The sequence below is a fragment of the Zeus faber genome (genome assembly GCF_960531495.2).
Source record: "Zeus faber genome assembly, chromosome: 1".
In the NCBI taxonomy this organism is placed as follows: Eukaryota; Metazoa; Chordata; class Actinopteri; order Zeiformes; family Zeidae; genus Zeus; species Zeus faber.
Genome location: NC_137193.1, coordinates 42,250,010 through 42,271,862, shown reverse-complemented (window position 1 = coordinate 42,271,862; position 21,853 = coordinate 42,250,010). Strand labels below are relative to the sequence as shown.

Here is a 21,853-nt window from a genome sequence, read left to right as displayed (position 1 = left end):
AAGTGATATTAATAATGAATACGGGAAGTGTCATGCAGAGAAACTGTAGCCACTGAATAAAAACAAGTAAATCAATACAAAGAGAGAACGCGCGGCCACAAGAAATCTAAAGGTTCTGTGCGTGCTCATATGTGTGTGTGTGTGTGTGTGTGTGTGTGTGTGTGTGTGTGTGTGTGTGTGTGTGTGTGTGTGTGTGTGTGTTTGTGTTTGTGTGTGTGTGTAGCGTTGGGACATTGTTTTGACAGTGTTTATGAATGGAACTAATGCTAGACAGGTAAAACACTCACTGTTTTCTGATTTTCCTCTTGGTGTGAGGTGTGACTCACTTTGCATTTTATCAAAGTGAGCAACAAGCTCTTATTTTCACATCTCCCGACAGGCTGCCATTTGATGAGTAGGTTTTGGATGATAAAGAAAGACAGCAAAGGACAGTCTCTTTCCTCCGTGCTTTGCATGCAGCATACACTCCCTGCTGAATGCACTCCAAAATTAGGTTGTGAACGTACAAAACTTTTGAAAAGGCAATCAGATTCAATCTCCACAGTCAACTCCCCACGCTCTACTGCACTGAATTTTCTGCCGTGCAAGACTGGATCAACACCAACAAAACCTCGACTCAACTCCTCCTAAAGCGTCTGTGATCGGGTGACCACGAGGTCAAGCCCGGAGAAAGTGTTTGCAGCGCTGGAACGCAGCAGCAGCCACAACGAACCCCGGATCTAATCCCAACGACTGGCTAATGGAGAAGGATGTGAAAAATGTATCTTCATTTTGTTGTTACATTGCAATTTCTATTAAGTACATTAAATCGGAGGGATTGATATTACAAATCCAGTTTTTTTCTCAATCTTGTGGTTCTATTATAATCATAAGAGATAACAAAATATAGATATCAACGAGTTATATGTTTGGATATTCCAGCAATTTCTGAGTTGGCTACAAACGGTTTATTTCTTTCTGTATCTGTTGTCAAGCAGGATGGCATTTCCTCTTCGGCTGCCATTTTGCTTTTATCAGTACATTTTGTTTCTTTGGCGGAACAACGAGCCTCTGCTTCTCCCTTCATGTTGAGTCGAGCCATCAACGGAAAATGTCAGAACGAGGCCAAGCATGATCTTAAATGTTAGATGAAATTGTGGGGCACGGGTCATGAGGATCACGAAAAACAACTTAATTCCCTTCCCATCCCAGAGAAATCCATGATGACAAGCCGGGCGGACGGGGTGAGCTGTGGACGTGGATGACACTCATCAACACAAAAGGTTCTAATTATCGATAAAGTAGAGTCAATTATATCATTATCCTTTCGGTTAACATTTAGCCAAAAATGAGTCTCTACTGATAATTAACCCACTGTAATTGTCTTGACTGGACATTGTCCACAATTTTTCTTATTGCACATTGGGGTTGCATACATTTTCAAATGCAAAATGAATGCAAAACCTCTCGGTATCACTTTTTCAAAGCTTTATTTCCAGAATCGTTTTTTTTTTCCAGGAATGAATGTTCAGATTGTGATCAATTGTAGTCAACCTTTCTTTACAGTCGCGCGGAATCATTAAACGACTTACAAGCGATCCATTCAACACGAAATTGTCCAGACCCTCTACGACTTTTAACGTATTCATCGTCATTTTTTAAACGAATGGATTTCGACAGGGGATTCAACATCATACAAAGAATATAGATGTGGGCCAGGATTCCAATCCAAACACACTAATATAAAACAGTACAACAAATGCGAAAAAAAAAGGAAAACAAACAAACACAGAGCAAAATATTAAATTAGATTGGAGGCAAAAGCAGAAATTATTCACATCATATTTCCTTGCTTTGTAAACAGCAGCCCTGGGATCACGCCCTCCCTACATGAAAAAGTGAAGGAAAATTGAAAAATCATGTTGGGAGAATTTGACAGATTTCCCTTCACATGTCGTCTGCGTGAGGCCGCAGACGTGCTGCCCTCCGGTTTGGATCCAAGGTCACGGTAGAGATGTGACCAGTAATGGGGTCTCCGGAGAAAAGACCAATCTCGTCTTTCCCACTGCGGTTGAGAGACAAGGGCTCCAAGCTCCACGGCGGCCCAGCGCTCGGCTTCTCCGTCAGCGAATTTATGTTAGGGATGCCTACGTCTTTGGGGAAATGGCGCTGCCGCGCTTCAGATTGGTCATCATCAGAGAATGGGCTCTCAACGACGGGCAGCACGCGGGACGCCTGAAGACTGTGCAGGGACCGTGATTGGACTGTGAGAGAATGAGACATAAATGGTTGGGGGATTAACAAGGTTCCAAGACGGCTCCACGCACACAGCTCTGCGCACCTGTGCTACTTTGTGTCTAGAATCTGTGGAGAAGTTCCCAGCCTTGGTCTCGTGAGGCGTCTTCACTTTAAATGACAGTCTCTTGTGACTCGATAAATTGAGGTTTTTATCATGGTTCGTTGATATGCTGATGATCACTGAGGGAATAGTTGCGTGGAATCCATGACAACGTCAAGGATAAAAAAGCTGGCATCCCTGGTTTCTCCAAAATATTTGTTCCTCCAGAAGCGAGGGAGGAGGGTGTGTACTCTACTCTCCCTCAGCTCTCTAGCGAGTTGAGGTGTCATTATGTGATGCCTTATGAGACTATTGCCAGGCTCAGACTAGAGCATTTGAAGTAAATGATGAGTCTTAAATAGTGAAGGCCAACAAAAATAGCTAATATTCCATAAACTAGACACATTCCGTATACAGGTATTGATTCCTCCTCCTCCCCCCAGTTTCCTATTGTGCTCTGATTGGCTGTTGCTGATTGCTCCAAACATGTTGTCACATAACTCAAACTACAACATCTTATGTTTGATTAAATAAAACATATCGGGACGTCCAAGGATGGCTCAAAAACCGCCTGAAATTGCATCACTGAACTGCTCAGACTCATCACAGGGGTGCATGCACCGATGGGGCTCCGACAAGGGTTTTCTCCGTCACTTCACACTTACATCAAAATCGTTTTCTAAATCAGGGCAAAGTCTGGAGCTCAGATGATCATGAGGCTTCATCATGAGCCGGCCCCAGGTTCAGAAGGTTTAAAACTGTGCTTATTCTCCGGCCACGCATGGACACATCTGATTTCACACCTTGGTGGGACCTCTGGGTCGTACCACTGAGCTTATTACCAGATCCAGCTGGGGAGAACTTTTACTTTCTGAATCTGGAACCTTCACCTCTGCTTACTGAGCCGCTACACTGTGTGTGTGTGTGTGCGTGTGTGTGTGTGTGTGTGTGTGTGTGTGTGTGAGAGTGTGCGTGTGTGCATATAGGCAGGAATGAGGGAAGACTGCAGTTACCAACAGAATATTTTGGAACCAAATAATCTGTGTGTGTAGTGAACCGTTTACATTGCAACCTCAAAACATTAAAAGCTGACGTTACCTTCGACAAACTTGTAACTTGGCTTTTGTCCATACAATTACCTTAAAGTAACTCATCATTGGTCTCTCTTGTGTGGCTGTCGAACAGTCCATTGAAACAAATAATCCCCTACTGCTGGGCAATTTATTATATTTCGGAACATGATTCAGTTTTTGTTTTTTTTTCTTTTTTTTCAGGAAGGGTTACTTCCCCGGGAACTTTTTTCAACCCAAACTCCAGAAACAAAAAGGTTTTGAATGACTAAAACCCCTGTTGTGAAACGACAGTCAATCCTCTTTGGGAAAAGATGACCACACTTGGGTTGATAGCTTTGGTGCCTTAAAAAAATAAAATAAAAAAAATCAACAGCAAACCCCTGGAGAGGCTGAGCAGAGCACCATGCTCTGGCACAGCTCTAATCGGCTCCCCAGCTCCGACAGGGAGGTGGCGGGTCACCAAGCAGGCGGTCATGCACGGCAAGCCAATGGAGAGGGCAACTCACTTCTGACTGGACCAAAGTCTCCTTGGCTGACCTTGGTGTCAGAGAAAGGCTTGAGGCTGGGAAACAGGATTAGAGAGAAGGATAGCAGCAGCACCTGGGGGAGGACGGAGGAGAAAATGCCACGGATGAATCAGAGTGAGAGAAAGGGAGGCCGTGGCAGGTGAGAAATTGCTTAATTCACACTCAGGACAGAAAGTGTATTGGGTTCTGTTTGAAGTCCCATTGGGCTGAGCGTTCACACTGACTAGCTCACCGCTCAGATAATCTCTTGTCTTAGCTGCTTCTGACTCATGAGAATGACTCGCAAACACTCGCTTTAATTTTAATTAATTCAAAGGGGATGAGTGCATGCTGTTAGGTTCCGTTTTTCAACCCAGGCCTTATTAAAATGTCGGTTTCCATCATTTATAACTTTTATAAAGAGTTTAAAACAAGTAACTCATACTATTGGCAGGATTGGCAGTCTTAATAAGTAAAACCATGATCACAAACGGTATTTCATCAGATTATTCTACATCTAAAGTAGCCATCGTTATCCTTTGGATGTAGCTCAGCAATTGAAATTGAGTTTTGAATGAATGTCAATTCCTTAACATGTCAAGGCTTCACAAGGCTTAAAGTTCCCCCATTACACTGCTGCGAAGAGTTGGAAATGATGGGAACCAACATTTTAGTCAGGCCTACGTTGAAAAATAGAGAACATTTCCTTTAGCTTGCATTGCACCCATTTAGCTGGTGCGATGCATTCGCTAGGTGAGTCCATTGTATAACGAAAACATATTATTCAAGTAATATAATATAATATAATATAATATAATATAATATCAATGTACAATCAATATATTGTCATTCTAGTTGAGTCTAATATTTTCAGCAATAAATTTTCAGCAAGAAATGACATAATACACGATTATCAAAAGATGAGAATATTGTGATATTTTAAGAAGAATATAATTGAAAGATCGAAAAATATCCATATATTTTCCGAAATATATATAATTTAGTCATTATTAAATCAATTCAAAAACTGAAAACCACTGTATCTGTCGTTTGAATTCATTCATTTTGTTTTTAAACATTGCACAATATTTTCCTTTCATGTGAAAGGTGGTGACTCCAGTCGGATAATTTCATCAATAAATCACATACAATTGCTGCAGCAGCCACATCTCCTATAGCTGCTGTTCCATCTACATGTTAGGAAGGATAATGTTTGTCGGTGTTTGTGGTGTGTGGCATAGTCAGCCTCCTACCAGAACACATGTCCCAGTCTGCGCCGGCTTGTTAGAGCCACTCATCACCAGAGCCTGAAGCCTGCGAAGCTGCTCAATGAGAGACCTGGAGATGGAGAGAACCAGATGGTTGGAGTGGCATAGGGTTAGAACCTGGATGATGTGGAGCGTTTGTTAAATGAAAAAGTATGAAGGATGAAATAAAATGATAAAAAATAAATGGTTAAATGGTTGAATAGGCCTTTATAAAAAGATGGAAAAATACATCAGAATGAAAGGATAATAAAAGGAAACACAGTTGAGGAAGATTTGAGGACAAAATCCAAATAAGGAATGGCTAGAGACAGAAATAAAAAAGAAATTAAAATGACTGAGCATGTGAAAGCCACTGGGGAAGAAATATAAAATAGAAAAAAAGAAAGAAAGAAAGAAAGAAAGAAAGAAAGAAAGAATATTTGAGGGAAAAAGAGCCACCGGGGAAGAATAGATTAGAGAGGAAATTAAAATGATTAGAAATAGTATATAAGAGTAATCTCGTCGGGGAAAAAAGAGATGGAGAGGGGGTAGGAGAGAGTGTGAAACAAGGGAGTAAAACATAATTAGGACACAGGCTTACAGAGGAAGGGGAGAGCAGCAGAATATTTAATTCCCTCACGTGTTGCACTTCTCCAGCTGGAACACTTTCCTCTGCAGCTCCTGGTTGTGAGCATTGCAAGCGGCCATCCTGCGAAAAGACGGGAGGCCCAGGAGGGGATCAGGAGGGACCAGGAGGAACCAGGAGGGACCAAGGCAGACCGGAAGGTAGCATGAGGGACCAGGAGGAGAAAGGAGGGAACAGGAGAGACCGGGAGTGAGAGCTGAGTCACTCAGAGGGAAAACACTCGGCGGCTTTGTGCTAGAAAAAAATGTTGCATTATCAAAGTAATCTCAGCTAAAGGACACAGCTGAAGGAGAAACCTCCTTAACCACCGTCACCCTGAAAAAACAAAAACAAAAACAAAAAAAAACCAAAACAGTAAAGATAAATAAATCAATCAGCAACTGGGTGATAAGGATGTCTGCCTTTGACGGTAAAATCATTAAAATATAATAATTGAAATCAGTTTAAGACTTTTACTGCTTATTTTGTCAAACATCTCATCATACCGGCTCTCCAGACCATCAATATACTCCTTCTTCTTCTTCCGACTCTCCTGAGCAGACTGCTTGTTGCGGATCTTCCTGCGAATCTTCTTCAGGATCCTCTCCTCATGCTGACAGACAGACAGACAGACAGACAGACAGATTGATAGATAGATAGATAGATAGATAGATAGATAGATAGATAGATAGATAGATAGATAGATAGATAGATAGATAGATAGATAGATAGATAGATAGATAGATAGATAGATAGATAGATAGAGAGTGTTGTCACAGAAGCACACATTAAAACAATAGGCTAAATTAAATGATGAAAAAAATGACAATATACAAATAACGATAAACAATAAACCTCTGCCTCAAAAATTCAACATGATTTACTGTTTTGCTAGCACTTACTTCCACCTGGATCTTGTTTGATTTGAGAGATCACATTTTTCCCCTCATATTTTCTTTGTTTTTCATTTTTTGATTTTGCTGTTATTATCGGTAAATGATTACCTTGGTGAGTGGTAACTGGCTCGGCAGGGTGATGCCCTCCTTGGTCAGGAGCTTCTTCTCGTCCTCATTGAGAACTAACTCCTGAATGGATTGTTGGCATGGCTGCGGAAGCTAGCGGTGAGACAAGAATAATCAATTGTCAAAAATAACAAAAAAAATTCTCCGTGCTTCAGGGTTTTTCTCCACTCGATGGTCTCCTTACATAAAAGTTAGGATTTCATGTGACCTGTTTTTACGCCAGCCATCATCTCCCCTCTATGACAATCATTTCACGCCTGGCAATCATGCTCTTGACCCGGGTTATGTTCGGACACCTTCTCTTTTGTATGTTATTAACTTGCTGTGTTCAAATCAGAATCTGCAAGACTCTTTTTTTGGGGTTTGCACATTAATGAAGTTCTGTCAATCAACTTCCCAAAAAAGAAACAGTAATGAGGTGCCATTACGGGACAATATCTATGGTAATCCAGTTCATTTTCCCAAATATATCAATCTTTACCGACATCCTTTTGTTATTCAAATGATTGTGATTATAAGGATAGAGGATTAAAGGTGCTGCATTTATTTCAAACAGAAAGAGAAGCAGAAGGGAAGACTGAGAGTATGGTTCTTTCTTTAGTTTGAGAATTTTAATGTCAAATCTTGTTTGGCTCGACTCTACACTCTGCATCCTAACCCTAACCCTAACCCTAACCCTAACCCTAACCCTGTTTTTTTTCTCTGTACTGCAAGTTTCCATGACGATGGAAAAGTTCTCCATGAAAGGTCTCGATTCCTTCCTTGTACGTATTTAACTCAGGATGCTGACAAGATTCAAGATTCAAGAGGTTATTTGTCACATATATTGTACATATGGTCATACATACTGTATATGCAGTCAAATGTCATGACACCCGGTGCTTATGCACAATAAACTCTATAAACTCTAAAAATACTAAAATCAATCAAGTTTTCTTCTTATATAAAAAATACCTTGAGGGGGGTATATGCTGTGACTTCCTCTATCTCAATTTTGAGGGTTTGTAACTCAATAATATGAAATTAAAAAAACAACCATATTGTTGTGTGGGGATGGTGTGGTTTGAGCGGCCACAAACTGTCCTGGGTCTAGGTAATTGGGCCCCAGGATCAGTGTGGCTGTTTACCTGTTGCTAGTTGATTGGTCTAACTAGAAGCAGGTAAAACTCCTATCCCCACACACACACAGGAGAGAAGCCCTTGTCATGACATGCTGTCCATCTGCTCCAGGGCTTGTTCCACCTAGCCTACTCTCCACAACAAAGTGGTACCTTCTCAACCCCATCGTCTGTGTCTCTGTGCCGGAGGGCTCTATAAACGCCGGTCGGGTAGCGTGTGGCAGATGAAACTGTCACAGTGGCTGCCACAGGGACTCTCTGGCATGGGGAAGGGACACAGGGGGTACTGGGGGTATGACCTTATATCCCTATTCTCGCTCAACCTTGAATTTAATAGACCATTCAATGGAGAAAAAGAGAAACCAGTATCCCGCTTTTATTTCGTGATAGAACAGAATTTAAACCCATGCATTTAAAATTTATACATACATGTATACATGGATGTATACATACAATACATCCATGCCCACACCTCCCCGTGGGCATGTAGCTGCGCTACGTAGCTGCCCCCCCCCCCCCCCTTCAAATTAATTTTTTTAAATTTAGTTTTATGTAGTTAGTTATTGTAGTAGTTATTTTTAGTTGCATGAAAAGTGAGCATGAAAAAAGGTGACAATCATGCTCTGGGACACTTGGGTTCAATGGGTTGATTCCATTGTGGTTCCGAAATAATCTGTTTTTCTCAGTAACTGCAGTCTTCCTTCATTCTTGCCTAAACACACACACACACACACACACAAACACACAAACACACACACACACACACACACACACACACACACACACACACACACACACACACACACACACACACACACAAACACACAAACACACAAACACACACACACAAACACACACACACACACACACACACACAAACACACACACACTCAGACATTCCGATTTTGTAAAGTCATGCAAGAAAGGAGTTACTTTGTGCGGATAACACACACGTACCAACACAATAATTTAAGATTTAAGAATTTTCATTCAACACCACTCAACACACACTCCCACCAGCACTGCCACTGTCACTTACCGGCTCTGATGTGCCGGAGAGCAGCAGGTCCTTGACAGTAAGAGGAAAAGTGGAGGACAGCTGGGGCGTTTGTACATCACAAGAATACTGTATTCCCCCAATCCTTCCAGGTGGGAGGCCAGATCCCCAGCCACCTGCTCACACAGGGGGAGACAGGCATACACTTTAATCCACCTGTCTCATTTGTGATATTATGTGGACACACCAAAAAGTGTATATCTGGAATATACAGATATAGAAATATAGAAATGACATTTGGGGCTGACACATTCAGTGGGACATCTTGTTTATGTACACCATTGGCAACGTTCTAAAAAGCTTAAATGCTATGTTTGTGCAATCTATAATAGGGATTTTTTTTACAATAGCTGTATAGTGTTACAGTAAGACCTTCGTAACCTGCAAAATTACTTCTCCAAGTCAGACTGTATCTCCGCACCCTGCATTGTGATAGATATTAGATCGATGGGAGTCCCTGTGTACTGTATCTGTCAATATTGATATTCTGTCGGTGGGATTAGGCCGTAACACACTGAGATCAATGGGAAAGTTGTCTTCCAGGCCCGCTGTGTTCGGAGGCCGAGGGCCCAGGTGGCGCTGGTGGTGGTGTTCTGCGGGGGGGCTCTCCGGGCGGTGGGGGCTGTCCATCTGGTCCGACGGAGGGTCCTCACTGATTCCACTGTCGCTTGGGGAGGGGGACCAGAGCGGGGAGCCCGGCACAGAGTCGCTGCCGCTCAGCAGGGCAGTGAGGAAGTCACTGTGCGACGGCTCAGCTGATTGGATCATCTGCGGGATGGAAAAACCCAAACCGATAGCGATCAGTGGTGCGGTCACGGTGATGGAGGTACAGTGATGTTTACCCCTCAAAGCACCGCCCAGGGAGCCGCCTGAGGTGAGGACGATGGAGGGTCACGGTCCCACTCACGTTCAGGTCCTGGATCGGCCAGGTGTGGTGGTTGTCACTGTGTCCAGGCTCTTCGTGCCGCAGGATGCCGTCCTTCTGATCGAACAACCAATCGAGCAGCTCGATCCCATCACAGCCCTGAAATGATCTCATGCCGTTAATGACACAACACCCCATTTTGTCCTGCCAAACCTGGCAGCAGATAAGGTGGCGTCGTGATGGTGGAGGCTGTAAAAGCATGGTACACGGTTCAGCCTGCTGGTTTTATGGCCGCCTCTTCACCACAACTCAAGGCGTAAGGTAGAATGCGCTGTTCCTGAGATCTAGGGCTATGTCTGTGTTACGTCAAGCAGTAAAATGGTTTGGGCATTTCAGCTCTGATATGGTAATTTGTTTGCTTGTTTGTTTTTTTGACCAGAAAAGTTTTAATAATTACTTTGATCAAACCATATGTCTTGTTGATATGCTCAACTTCCAAGTCTGTATTTTTTAACGCCCTTCCATTAGCCCAACACTGCTAACTAACATACACAATACAACGGAAAAACCCGTAACATTTTTGTCTCTCAGAGCTCTTTACCTGATCCGAGTAGTGGTCCATTGCTTCCCCACCAGGCCAGTGTCAAGAAGGATCCTCCACAGAAAAAAAGAGAACAATCGAGACAAATGATCTACTTTACTTTGTTGCCTCCACAGACTCTCCACTGTTTTACTGACCTCTTGTTCTCGGGTCCAAAGACTAAACTCCAACACAACACACCCAGTCAAATACCCGGCCGTTCTCCAATTGGCTGCTCTGGGAGATAGCATTTGATTGACATCCCGGGGGCTGTTCAACTGGGGCGACTTGAATGTTTCACTCATCCGGAGACGAAAAACTATTTAAGTCTACTCCAGGATGTAGGAGATTGGAAAGGTCAAACTTTGTACTTTCCTTTCTGCTTATTTTTAATGATAGCTTATTGACAGGTGAATGGATTTGACCTTTGGCATATATTCATAAAAAAAACATTGAATAATGCAATAGCTTATCTTGATGGACCCGAATAGTACCAGATTATAATAGTGGAAGATATTTGAAGTAGCAGAGCAACTTGTGTTCAAAATGAAACTCTCTCAATGAAACCACAAACTAAACTTACTTGTGTTTTTTTTACTATTGGTGTCTAAGGTGTCTGGGTTTTGGGCACCAAAACTGAACTACAACGAAAATCAAATAGAGGAAATTAGAAAGAAAAACTGACTTGATTCAAATAGACCCTTTGCTTTTGGAATCGGAGAATCTTTGGAGCGTGTAAGCTGCCTGCTGGCTTTTTGGAATCTGCTCGCAGACAGCAGCTTGAACAGGCCTAGGACTCTAAAATTGCAAAAATGCATTTGCTGTATTTGCTGACTATAATGCGGACTATAATAATTATGTTTTGTCAGCTAATTTTACTTTTAAAATAAAATACTTAAGGTAAGATTAGATAAGATAAGATAAGATAAGACACTTAATAAATCCAATAAAACACTGCAGCCAAGAAAGAGAACGTACACCAGAAAACAAGTTCCATGTATAATAATGCTTATTGTTTATTGTCTCGCAATTTTGGATATAACTGCACATTCAAAATAGTCTCAGCAAATAGCCCTGGATTATGTAATCAGTTTGTTTAAGATAATATCCAATCTGCTGAACTGAAGCTGTGTATTTTGTCAAACTCAGCAGTGGCGTTTTTGGCATTGAAATCAAATGAATTTTTTCCTCTCTTCACAGCATCATCTGACACAGCAGCTGTTTTGTGCTCCAATATAAAGTCTAAATAATTACAGTTTTAGCCATAGATCATTTCAATTGAACATTGATGTTTTAAGAAATTAAACAAAGAGCTATTTTACACAGTATTTTTATCAAGCAGTAGGTCTATAAACAGGCATATGCACAACACATACCGTAACAGAGAAGAAGTTTAACTCAATAAACCGAACATCATCCATCCATCAGGCTATGAACATGGAGGGTGCTGCACGGATAGTGACAGAGATATTCATCAATAAATATTGAAATGTTTTCATACACTCATCCCTAGAATAAGCTATCACCAAAATGCAGACTCTACATTTATGTGTCAATGCAATACAGCCTTAACACCACGGGTGCGGGAAACATTTTTGTCAATCTCATAAAAGGACTGTTGGTCAAGGATACTGAAACACAAACAGGAGGCAGCACAGCACAAAACAACACTGAATGTGACACAACATGTACTTTGTTACCAGAGCAGCCTAGAGCTCCCAAGTGGGAACTTCCTTTCGTCATTTCCTTCTTCAGAGACACCGTGGGTCAGTACTCTTTGGACTTTTGGCATTTATTTGAAGAGAGGGAGTAGACAGGCACCGTCTAACTTTTGAATAAAATGGTAACACATAACTCGTGTGTATTCCTCTCCCTCCTCCTCTATCTCAGAAAATTACGTAAAGCCTGCCGCGCACACGATTCCCTCGTTACTCTTTAATGCAACCTCTCAAAGCGACAGGCTCCATATCTAACAAACTTGCTTGACAGTTGCTTGACACAAATTGATGACAGGTTCACCCGGTGGGGTGGACAGTATCAGGCTGGGGCCGACACCATGTGCTGGCCGAGCGCAGCAAACATATTAAATGGATATTAAAAAAAAAAAAAAAAAAAAAAAATGCTATTTCTGTTTGTGTCTTAAAAGACAATGTCAATATCAAGCAAGAGTGGAGTCTCTCAGTGTATGCTTCATCAAATTAATATAGTTGAAGCAAGGGCATCGGCCTGGCCCCTAATGTAGAGACGCCACTGAAAACAAGGCCTGATACTGTATGTCACTTGCCAAAAATCGCACTTTAAAATAAAACTAAACACGGTGGAAAATCAATAACAGCACCAAGGAAGAGAAATTGTTGAACTATTTTGCACTTTCCCAGCTGTCAGGGACATCGTTCCCATGAAGGTTTTGAGGAGCTGTCAGAGTTGACTTAAAATGACACAAACCAAATAATCTGGCAACCACGTATGTCACTGTATGTCACTGTATGTCACTGTATGTCACCAGTGAAATTTTTGTATGTCACTTCAATACATGTCCTTGCCTTCCATTGTCCAGGTAACCTTTTTCAAGTAAGTGTATATACTTTAAATATTTAGGTTCGCTGGTGTCGATATAAAACTGCAATGAAAAAGCATCAGGGGAGGCAGCTATTACATCTGCCTCACTGAGGGAGGCGCATCACTCTCTTTCAGTCTCACTCTCCCTCCACATTAGCTGACGAGACTAGATTTTTAAAAATAAACGATTATAAAGAGAACTTCTACAACAAAGTCACTGAAATCTTTGTCCAGAAGGATAGGCAAATTCATTTACAAGTAAAGGTAAGACCATGCAATATATATTTTTCATTTGTGTTGAATGAGTATTGATAGTGGAACTGCATTTGCCTTTAAAACTGCCCGTCCCTGCTCTACTGATATGGGAAATGTAATTTTGTCGTCATCATCATTTTCATTATTGCCTTTCTCTGACTATAAAGGGTGAAAGATCTGTCACAAACTACAATCTTCAGAAATTTTAAAAATGATTCCTCTCTAGACAACTATTTTTTTTTATTTTACAACAATGACTAATAATCGTTTGTTTGTTTAGTGACGACACTGTAAATCCAGTGGAAATTGGAAATAGATGAACCTTACGCTTATATACAATATATATATATATATATATATATATATATATATATATATATATATATATATATATATTTATTTTATTTTTTTATATGTAGCTGAAGACATTCAGGGTCTCGGTGAGGATCCTCAAGTCGGTCTACTCTGGAGCGGTGGAGAGCATCCTGACAGGCAACATCACTGCCTGGTTTATGAACATACACTGTATATATATATTGTTTTTTCTCCAATTCTAATGCTGAGATTTAGGAACATGTTTCACTTTTTAAGTAGCTAAAGACACTAAAGAATAGGAACTGGAAGATGACACAATACGTAGAAGATAAGAGAGAATCATAACTTGCAATTGAAATATATCTTTAATTAAAGGACTTTTTAGTTGAAGGACCTTCGACAGGAAATAAAACTATATTTAAATTGCAGGTTAAGACATTGTGCATACGTCTCTTTTTCAGAGTTTATGAACATTTCAAACTTCTTTCCAACTTCTTTATTCCTGATGACATAATCGTTGGGTTTTGATAAGAGTGTTTCATTTGATAACAAGATGTCTTCTTCTGGTGCCAAACTCTTATCTCAGACCCTGGAACTGAGAGAGTTTTTGGGGTAAATCCCCCTCCGGATGTTCCAGGGTCCAGACTGATAAAAGACCGACTCCAGAACGACCAGCTCTGAGACCGGTCACATCAGCGGCTTCTTTCAAATCATATTAAACAAATAGGCCCGTTAAAAAAACAAATTAATGAATTTGTAAAGTTTCCTGCTTTTTTGCTTTTTATTTTCACAGCCGCTCTCTTTGACAAGGATCTAAAAAAAAAAAAATTAAGCACCAAATGAATAAATCGATGCCGTTATTATTACCTCAAAAGACTTGACTCTCTGGGATTATAATCATGATTTTTCTGTTTCTGTGACTGTCAGTGTCGTGACTTTATAAGAAAAACATACACCAATCAGCCATAACATTAAAACCACCTCAAATAACCACTGATATTGGGTAGCTCCCCCTCGTGCCGCCAAAACAGCTTTCACCCTTCGAGGCAGGGACTCCACAAGACCTCTGAAGGTGTCCTGTGGTATCTGGCACCAAGACATTAGCAGCAGATCCTTTAAGTCCTGTAAGTTGCGAGGTGGGGCCTCCATGGATCGGGCTTGTTGTTCCAGCACATCCCACAGATGCTCCATGGGATCGGACCCTTACCCCGGCCATACACATGATGTAAAAGAAAACGTAGTTCATCAGACCAGGCCACCTTCTTCCATTGCTCCATGGTCCAGTTCTGACCCTCACATGCCCATTGTAGGTGCTTTTGGTGGCGGACAGTGGTCAGTATGGAGCATTCTGACCGGTCTGTGGGTACGCAGCCCCATACGCAGCAAGCTGCGATGCCTTATGTGTTTTGACACCTTTTCTATCATAGCCAGCATTTACTTTTTCAGCCCGAATTTTGTGCTACAGCAGCTCTTCTCTGGGATCTGATCACGCTAGCCTTTGCTCCCCGTGTGCATCAATGAGCCCATGGCCGCCCATGACCCTGTCACCAGTTCACCAGTTGTCATTCCTTGGACAACTTTTGGTAGGTACGAACCACTGCATACTGGGAACATCCCACAAGGCCTGTCGTCTGACCCAGTTGTCTAGCCATCATAAATTGGCCCTAGTCAAAGTCACACAGATTCTTACGCTTGCCCAATTTTCCTGCTTCCAACACATTAACTTCAAGAACTGACTGTTCACTCGCTGCCTAATATATCCCACCCCTTGACAAGTGATATTGGAACAAGATGAACAATGTTATTCACTTCAGCTGTCAGTGGTTTTACGGTGTAGTCCTATTCAAAGTCAACAAATACATAACTTCACTTAATTTCATTTTTCAGCGATAAAAAATGTTCTTATTAAAATGCCTCGAAGCTATGCAAACCTACCATCTCCAATAAATTATTTACAATCAGCATTCTAAGAACCCAAAGGGTAAATGGTCTATGCTGCAAAGGCTCACAATCCAATTATGGTTCCATTCATAAAATAATTAAAGAGTTGCACATAAACATCCTCAAACATGCAATGATGAAATTGAATCAATTTGATGATGATGTTAGAGTGTTACTGCACATCTCACAATGAGGTTAGAATAAACTGAGGTTCGAGAGCGTAGAACACACTCCAACCACATTTACTACCAATGAACATTTACATACATATTCTTGTCAGATCCACCCACCAGATTCACCCACCTCTCACCCACCAGAGGGATCCGAAGGCAGGGCTGAGGCCTGATGCCCTTAAGACTCTTTTTTTACCCATCCCGAGTCAAGACTCCTGGGGTTCTGTCTTTCATCAAGCTCACCATCCATCATCCCATCCATCAGCATGCGAAGCACCGATTCACCAACATCATACCCTTACCCTCCCTTATCACATCCACCAACACCATCATCTCCTATCTTCTTCTACTTTGTATTTCACATATTATCTGCGGTCAATTACAATTCAATCTACCTATTGTGGTTTTGTCTCTAACTTGTGAAAAACACATGATCTTAGCAGTGCAAGGAAATCATCGCGAAGTGAGCATACCGATATAACAGAACCTATAATACGTCAAAAAGTAATACTGTACCTTTTTTCTCTGATGATGCATTCATGCATATCCTGACTACAAATTCCAATAAACAAAATAAGTGGTTTCATAGTAATTTACAAGGATATGGATCAAATGAATCATTGAGGAGCAGTTTGATAGATCCAGTCCCTGATTTTCATACTGTATATATATATATATATAAATATTTTTTACGTATTTATTTATTTTTAACTTTAGTAATGTGTGTTGGAACTATTTTCTTTGAAATGTAGTGGAGTAGAAGTGATAGGTGTCTGAAACGCAATACTCAAGTAAGTATAGATACTTGAAAATGTATTCAAGTACAGTAAAAGTTTGTTTACTGCATTCCTTTTCACAACTGTAATTTCCAAAATAGCAAGTTATTTTCCTCAGAAGCAGTTCCTGGGAGTTTTCAGCCATAAACCAACAGGCAGTAAGCCATCGATGCTCTTTGCATCCTTCGTAAAACTGACCAGACCCTCAATCCAAAACACAGAATTCAATACGGTGGGCGATGGACGCCGCCATATTGACTGCATCAGAAGAACCAGCAACGTCAATCATCACTCCACACACTCTGCTGCGTGTGTGTGTGAGTGTGTGTGTGTGTGTGTGTGTGTGCGTTTGTGTGTGTTTTTTATAAATGTTTTGCTAAAAATAAAGTTGCAAGTATCCGAGACAAGCAAAACTAAACTCGCTAAATCAAATAATTTTTGGAGTTGACTCAGTCAGCGCCTGTTGTCTCTGAACACTATTCATTTCCCATTTGAATGCTTCACTGTGTTTCATTATCCATAAATTCAAAAATGGAGGTCAGACGACAGTCACAACGGGAAAAAATGGTAATAGGCCGCTGCAGGCCCGAAAAACAATACTGATTTAAAGATGCTGTCGAGTAAATGTCAATCATATATCCCTAAATGCCAAAGCGACAACACCTGTGGATGCGGGGATAGACTCCCGACAGGACAGGGATAGATAAGTTTGGAATAACGTCGACTCTTAGGAGCCGTTTCACATAAACCACTAATGAGGTGCCCCCCCATGCATTAAAGTTTAATAATGCAGCTCTGGCACAATAGCCACGACTAAAGATATGACATTTGGCAGACGATTCTATCTCACAGCCAGCGCATATATGACTAATATCGCCTGCTCCGAAAAGGAATCACAATCTCATTCAAGTAAGTGAGTGGGTTTAATAAGCGGTAAGCCATATCAATAAATTGTCAAAATTACTAAATGGCACTCGACAGTTTACGAAATCTCAGGCTCCGTGGCTAATTATATGAACAGGGTCAATTACTCCGAACTGTGCGTTTTATTGAGCAGCTTCTTACGCAGCTGACGTGTCGGTAATAAACATGATGCTGATCACCTTGCTGCACAAAGCAATTATCCGGTGACAATGTCGCTCCTACACGTCCTACTGTGTCAGTAACTAAACGTCGACAGACATTTCCTCGTGGAGCATTCTAAAGATAGCTCTGCCCCAGGGTCATTAGTAAAAAAGGTAGGTGGAGTCAGTGTTGCTGGGCTGGAAATTGTCAATCTGACAACACCGGGAGGAGTAATAATCCATAACCGCATTTCTTTTGGGTCCCAAAATTCAGACAGTAGTTTCAATTTTAAAAAATCCTATTTTTTCTTTTAGTGTTATTTTGGAGCCAGCACCACTAATTGTATGCGTTTTGGTTCACTTCACTTATGCCAATATGCCGAGGTGGCAAATCCGCATTCAGAATTCATTTTCTGAACCTGGATTCCACGCCGGAAAGTCAAGTCAGTTTGTCTCATCTCAGAGTTGGCAGGGCATCATCCACCAAGGAAAAACCCTGATATCTACGTCTTTGGTGCTTGAACTTGACTCGGACTCCACAAGTTCAGCCCCTGAAATCTCTGCCGGGACTTGATCTGGCTTTGGGTGGTCCGCACTACAACGCTGATTCTGGATGATTACTCCATTGTGTCTCTTGTATTGAATATCAGGCAAATACATAAATAATTCCACTGATAAACTCTGCAGCATGACCTGTTTGTTGGCATTCAAAAGATAATATAGATATGGAGGAAGATATGAAATTGTGTAAGAAGCATATTAAATAAAATTAAACATATTGAGCAAACTCAAAACAAAACTGGTTTTATTATTTATTATATACTGACTGATTGATGATTATTAAAAGGTGTGCGTGTGTGTGTGTGTGTGTGTGTGTGTGTGTGTGTGTGTGTGTGTGTGTGTGTGTGCGCGCGCGTGGGCTGATTTTCTTCTGATATTTTAAGGTCCAAAAGCACGTCACAATCTCAGAGTGACCCAGATACCAGTGGATCCCCTTTTCCCACTCACCTCATTTGCATTTTTGGCATTTAAAACTACCCTTAAAATATAATCTCTGCTCTGACTGCCAAGGCCATTGCACCCAGAAACTATGTATGGAAAGGGTGAACGCATAAAAATACGATGGTAATGCGTTTAAATGGGGATGTATGCAGAAATGTGGAACGTGTAATATGTAGCATGTTGTATTCAAATGTTTATTTTATTTATTTATTATTATTTTAAGACTGGAGCTGACTGGGAGAGTTTTGGGGGAAAGGGAATTAGAATGGAGCACAGCTGCCACCTGGTGCTTAACAGGTGTAAGTGCAGCCAGATCCTCAGGCTATGTTTGACTTCCAAACATTAGTTCCTCCTGAATGGCTGTGTGGTTTTCCTGAAGAAAACAAGCTGCTTGGTTTGATTGCAGAGTTTGATTGGGAGTATTGGGACTTTACCTTCATGTCAAATGGATCAATACTTCTTTGTAACAATGTCCGAAGAAAGCAAACTGGGTAAAGGGGAATTCGGTTTGGCTGAATGAAAGACCTGAATGAAAAGTCTTTGCTCTTTTACAAGTCATTGCTGGATGAATGATAGAATGAATTATTATGAATGATTTTTTTTCTCATGGCCAACTAAAAGCATAATTTCAATTAGCTCCATCTGAGCTAACGTTTGGACCAAAAGGGATTGAGAAATAAATGCCTCACAACTAACTAACTAACCAACACATGCTTTCATCCCAGTAGAGTATTTATCTATCATTCCAGATGTGCTGTCTCTTTAAGTCTAGGCACAGTCTGAGTGAAGTTGTTTTGTGAGACTGGGCTCCTGTGTGTAGTACCCTAATTATTAGCACACGGGATTTCAAATCAGAGCCTTTGTATATGTGTGTGTGTGTTTATATATATATATATATATATATATATATATATATATATATATATATATATACTGTATATACTCTGTGTGTGTGTGTGTGTGTGTGTGTCTATGTGTGTGTGTGTGTGTCAATAATAATTAAACTCTAATAAAGGACCATTTAAATTAAATTAGATTAGATTCAACTAATTTTCATTGCACGGAGTACAAGTACTGAGGCAACAAAATGCATTGCTCTGCATTTTACCTTCCTCGTAACTAACATATCTAGGAGCAGTGGGCTCCCATATATGCCCGGGGAGCACTTGTTAGGTATATTGTATTTATAAGTCCAATTTGTGTGATCCATAGGTCATCAATAGTTTGATCTGTGTTTGACCAATACTTAATCTCACGGACTCGTGGGGTTTGAGAGTGGAGTGACATTTATTTGTCGATTAATTAAATTTGTCGATCAAACCAGACAAACAAATGTCATCGCAGGACATCTCTGACGCTGTGTGTTCTCTCACCGTGTCAAACTGAATTGTGGGAAAATTACAGATCGTCATCCTTGACGCCTGCGGGAGCTTTGAACGGCTGTCTCTTTGACGGGTAAAGCATGTAATTCTTGGTCTCCTTTTCTCCGGATGAGATGATGTTCAGGATGGACACTCTCATTTTAGCAGTTTTTTTGTTTTTTTGTTTTCCATCTCAGGATGTTGAATATTGAAAATGAAACCACTTGACCAGGTCGGTAGTTCTCTGACGAACTAGTTTAAAGATGAATAGGTCTACAGAGATTTACATCCTCAAGCTGTATTAAGTGGGATTCAGGGGAATTACAATTGATGTAAACAAATTCCGACTTTTGCCCTCACGCGTATTTTCCCACTAAATTGATTTACCTCTGCAAACGGCAAAAATCGAATCATAGATCATCCAGCCTATTAACCATGTAACTTGTAACTAACGTCACGTAACGACAAAAAACTGTTCAAAAACATTGCCGTCTTTACTGTGGCGGCCGGTTAACAATACAAATCTTTTTTTGGTTGACCGTACTAGATGACTTGCTTCACCAGCTAGATGACATGCTGCCATTTTGAGCTGAACAGGTTGTCATACCATGGAGTTCTGAGCTATAGAGGTGGAAAGCTGCATGTTCTAAAAGTAAAAGCGCCATCAGCTGGTTCCACTCAGGATGGACCTCTTGGATTGATGCTCATTAGCAAATCCACATGGTTGACTCAAAATCCCGGAGTGAAATTTTACTTTCTGAACCCGGATTTTCCATCGCCGGGATTTTTCAGCTGGTGGACAATAGCCAGTTCACTCTCACGGCGCATCTACAAGGAAACGTTGGGGAAAGTGGAGTAAGCAGAAAAGCACATGAAGATAGGGCAGATATTCTCCGGGTGATTATTATTATTTTAGTATTTAGCAATCCTTCACATTATATGAAGATTACCCTTAACGTAGCTGTAAAATCAGTTTTACACAGACGCAACGATCGACTACCCGGTTAGGCTGGTAATAATGGGTCAGGTAAATGGTCAGAGGATTTTCACACTGGTTGACATGGTGTGAATAGCTTTGACACAAGGCTGCACACCGCATTGTGTAACTGCAGCTTACTGTAGTTCCTGTGCCTGGGACTTAATGACACAGTGTGTAGAATCCAGTTCTATCTAGGGAAGCATGCACATTTTCGACTTGATGAGGCAGAATTACAAGACAACAAAATCAAGGAACTTCTTCCCATCCACGTAAATCCATTTGCTTTTAGTGACATTGTTCAGGGTTGTACCGACCACGCAAATGTTCAATAAAAGTCCTTCCACTCTGGTGTGAATGGCGTCCAAATGTTACTTTATTGGCAGAACACTAGTAAAACCAATTTATTTTGGTATTACCTGGTGTTATTGTTTTTATGATGCAGCATGAACTACTTCCTGACTTATCCCTACTGTGCCTCTAATGGTTTAAACTCTTTATTGCTGGTAATGGAGTGGAAAGAGGAGCTGTGCAAGAGGGTCTTTTTTAAGTTGTTAAGTTTTGATCGATATTCAGGAGGCGAACGCTACCCAGGCCTAGGACCTGAGGCCCAGAGGCCAAAGGTGCAGAACAAAAAAACGCAGCCCTGCTCGCTCTTATCACATCTCATCCGCCCATTAAGCCAGCCGTCCATAAAGCTGTCTCCAATGTGATATGCCTTCATCACATCACACCCTAATTTCCTTGAGCAACACCTTCCAGCTGAGCGCACACACTTATCAATGCACAGCCACGGTGCAACGGTGAATTGGGCACCAGGGGACACCTCCAACAGTTTCCGCTTATTAAACCACAACCATAGTTTCAGAACTTTGTTGTGCGCACCCAAGCATAGAAGAACCTTTCTGCTCACAACAAAATGCTGTGCACTCTGTTTTCGTTCGCCTGCAAAGTTCAGATCAAGCTCCTCATTTTACACTCAATCCGGCTCTGATCTTTATACCATATGGCATTTTAAGTC

The 21,853-nt window shown here is 41.1% G+C and overlaps 1 protein-coding gene across 1 annotated transcript; it reads right to left on the bottom strand.

Moving 5' to 3' along the window:
• Positions 1–1,926: 1,926 nt before the first annotated feature.
• creb3l3a (cAMP responsive element binding protein 3-like 3a) lies at positions 1,927–10,452 on the bottom strand (the record flags this gene model as incomplete). The annotated part of the gene is made up of 10 exons (XM_080016965.1): positions 1,927–2,243; positions 3,897–3,990; positions 5,150–5,234; positions 5,784–5,852; positions 6,275–6,381; positions 6,773–6,883; positions 8,948–9,081; positions 9,481–9,733; positions 9,873–9,989; positions 10,432–10,452. 10 exons carry the CDS (start codon positions 10,450–10,452, stop codon positions 1,927–1,929), a joined length of 1,308 nt encoding a protein of 435 aa, XP_079873091.1.
• Positions 10,453–21,853: the final 11,401 nt, after the last annotated feature.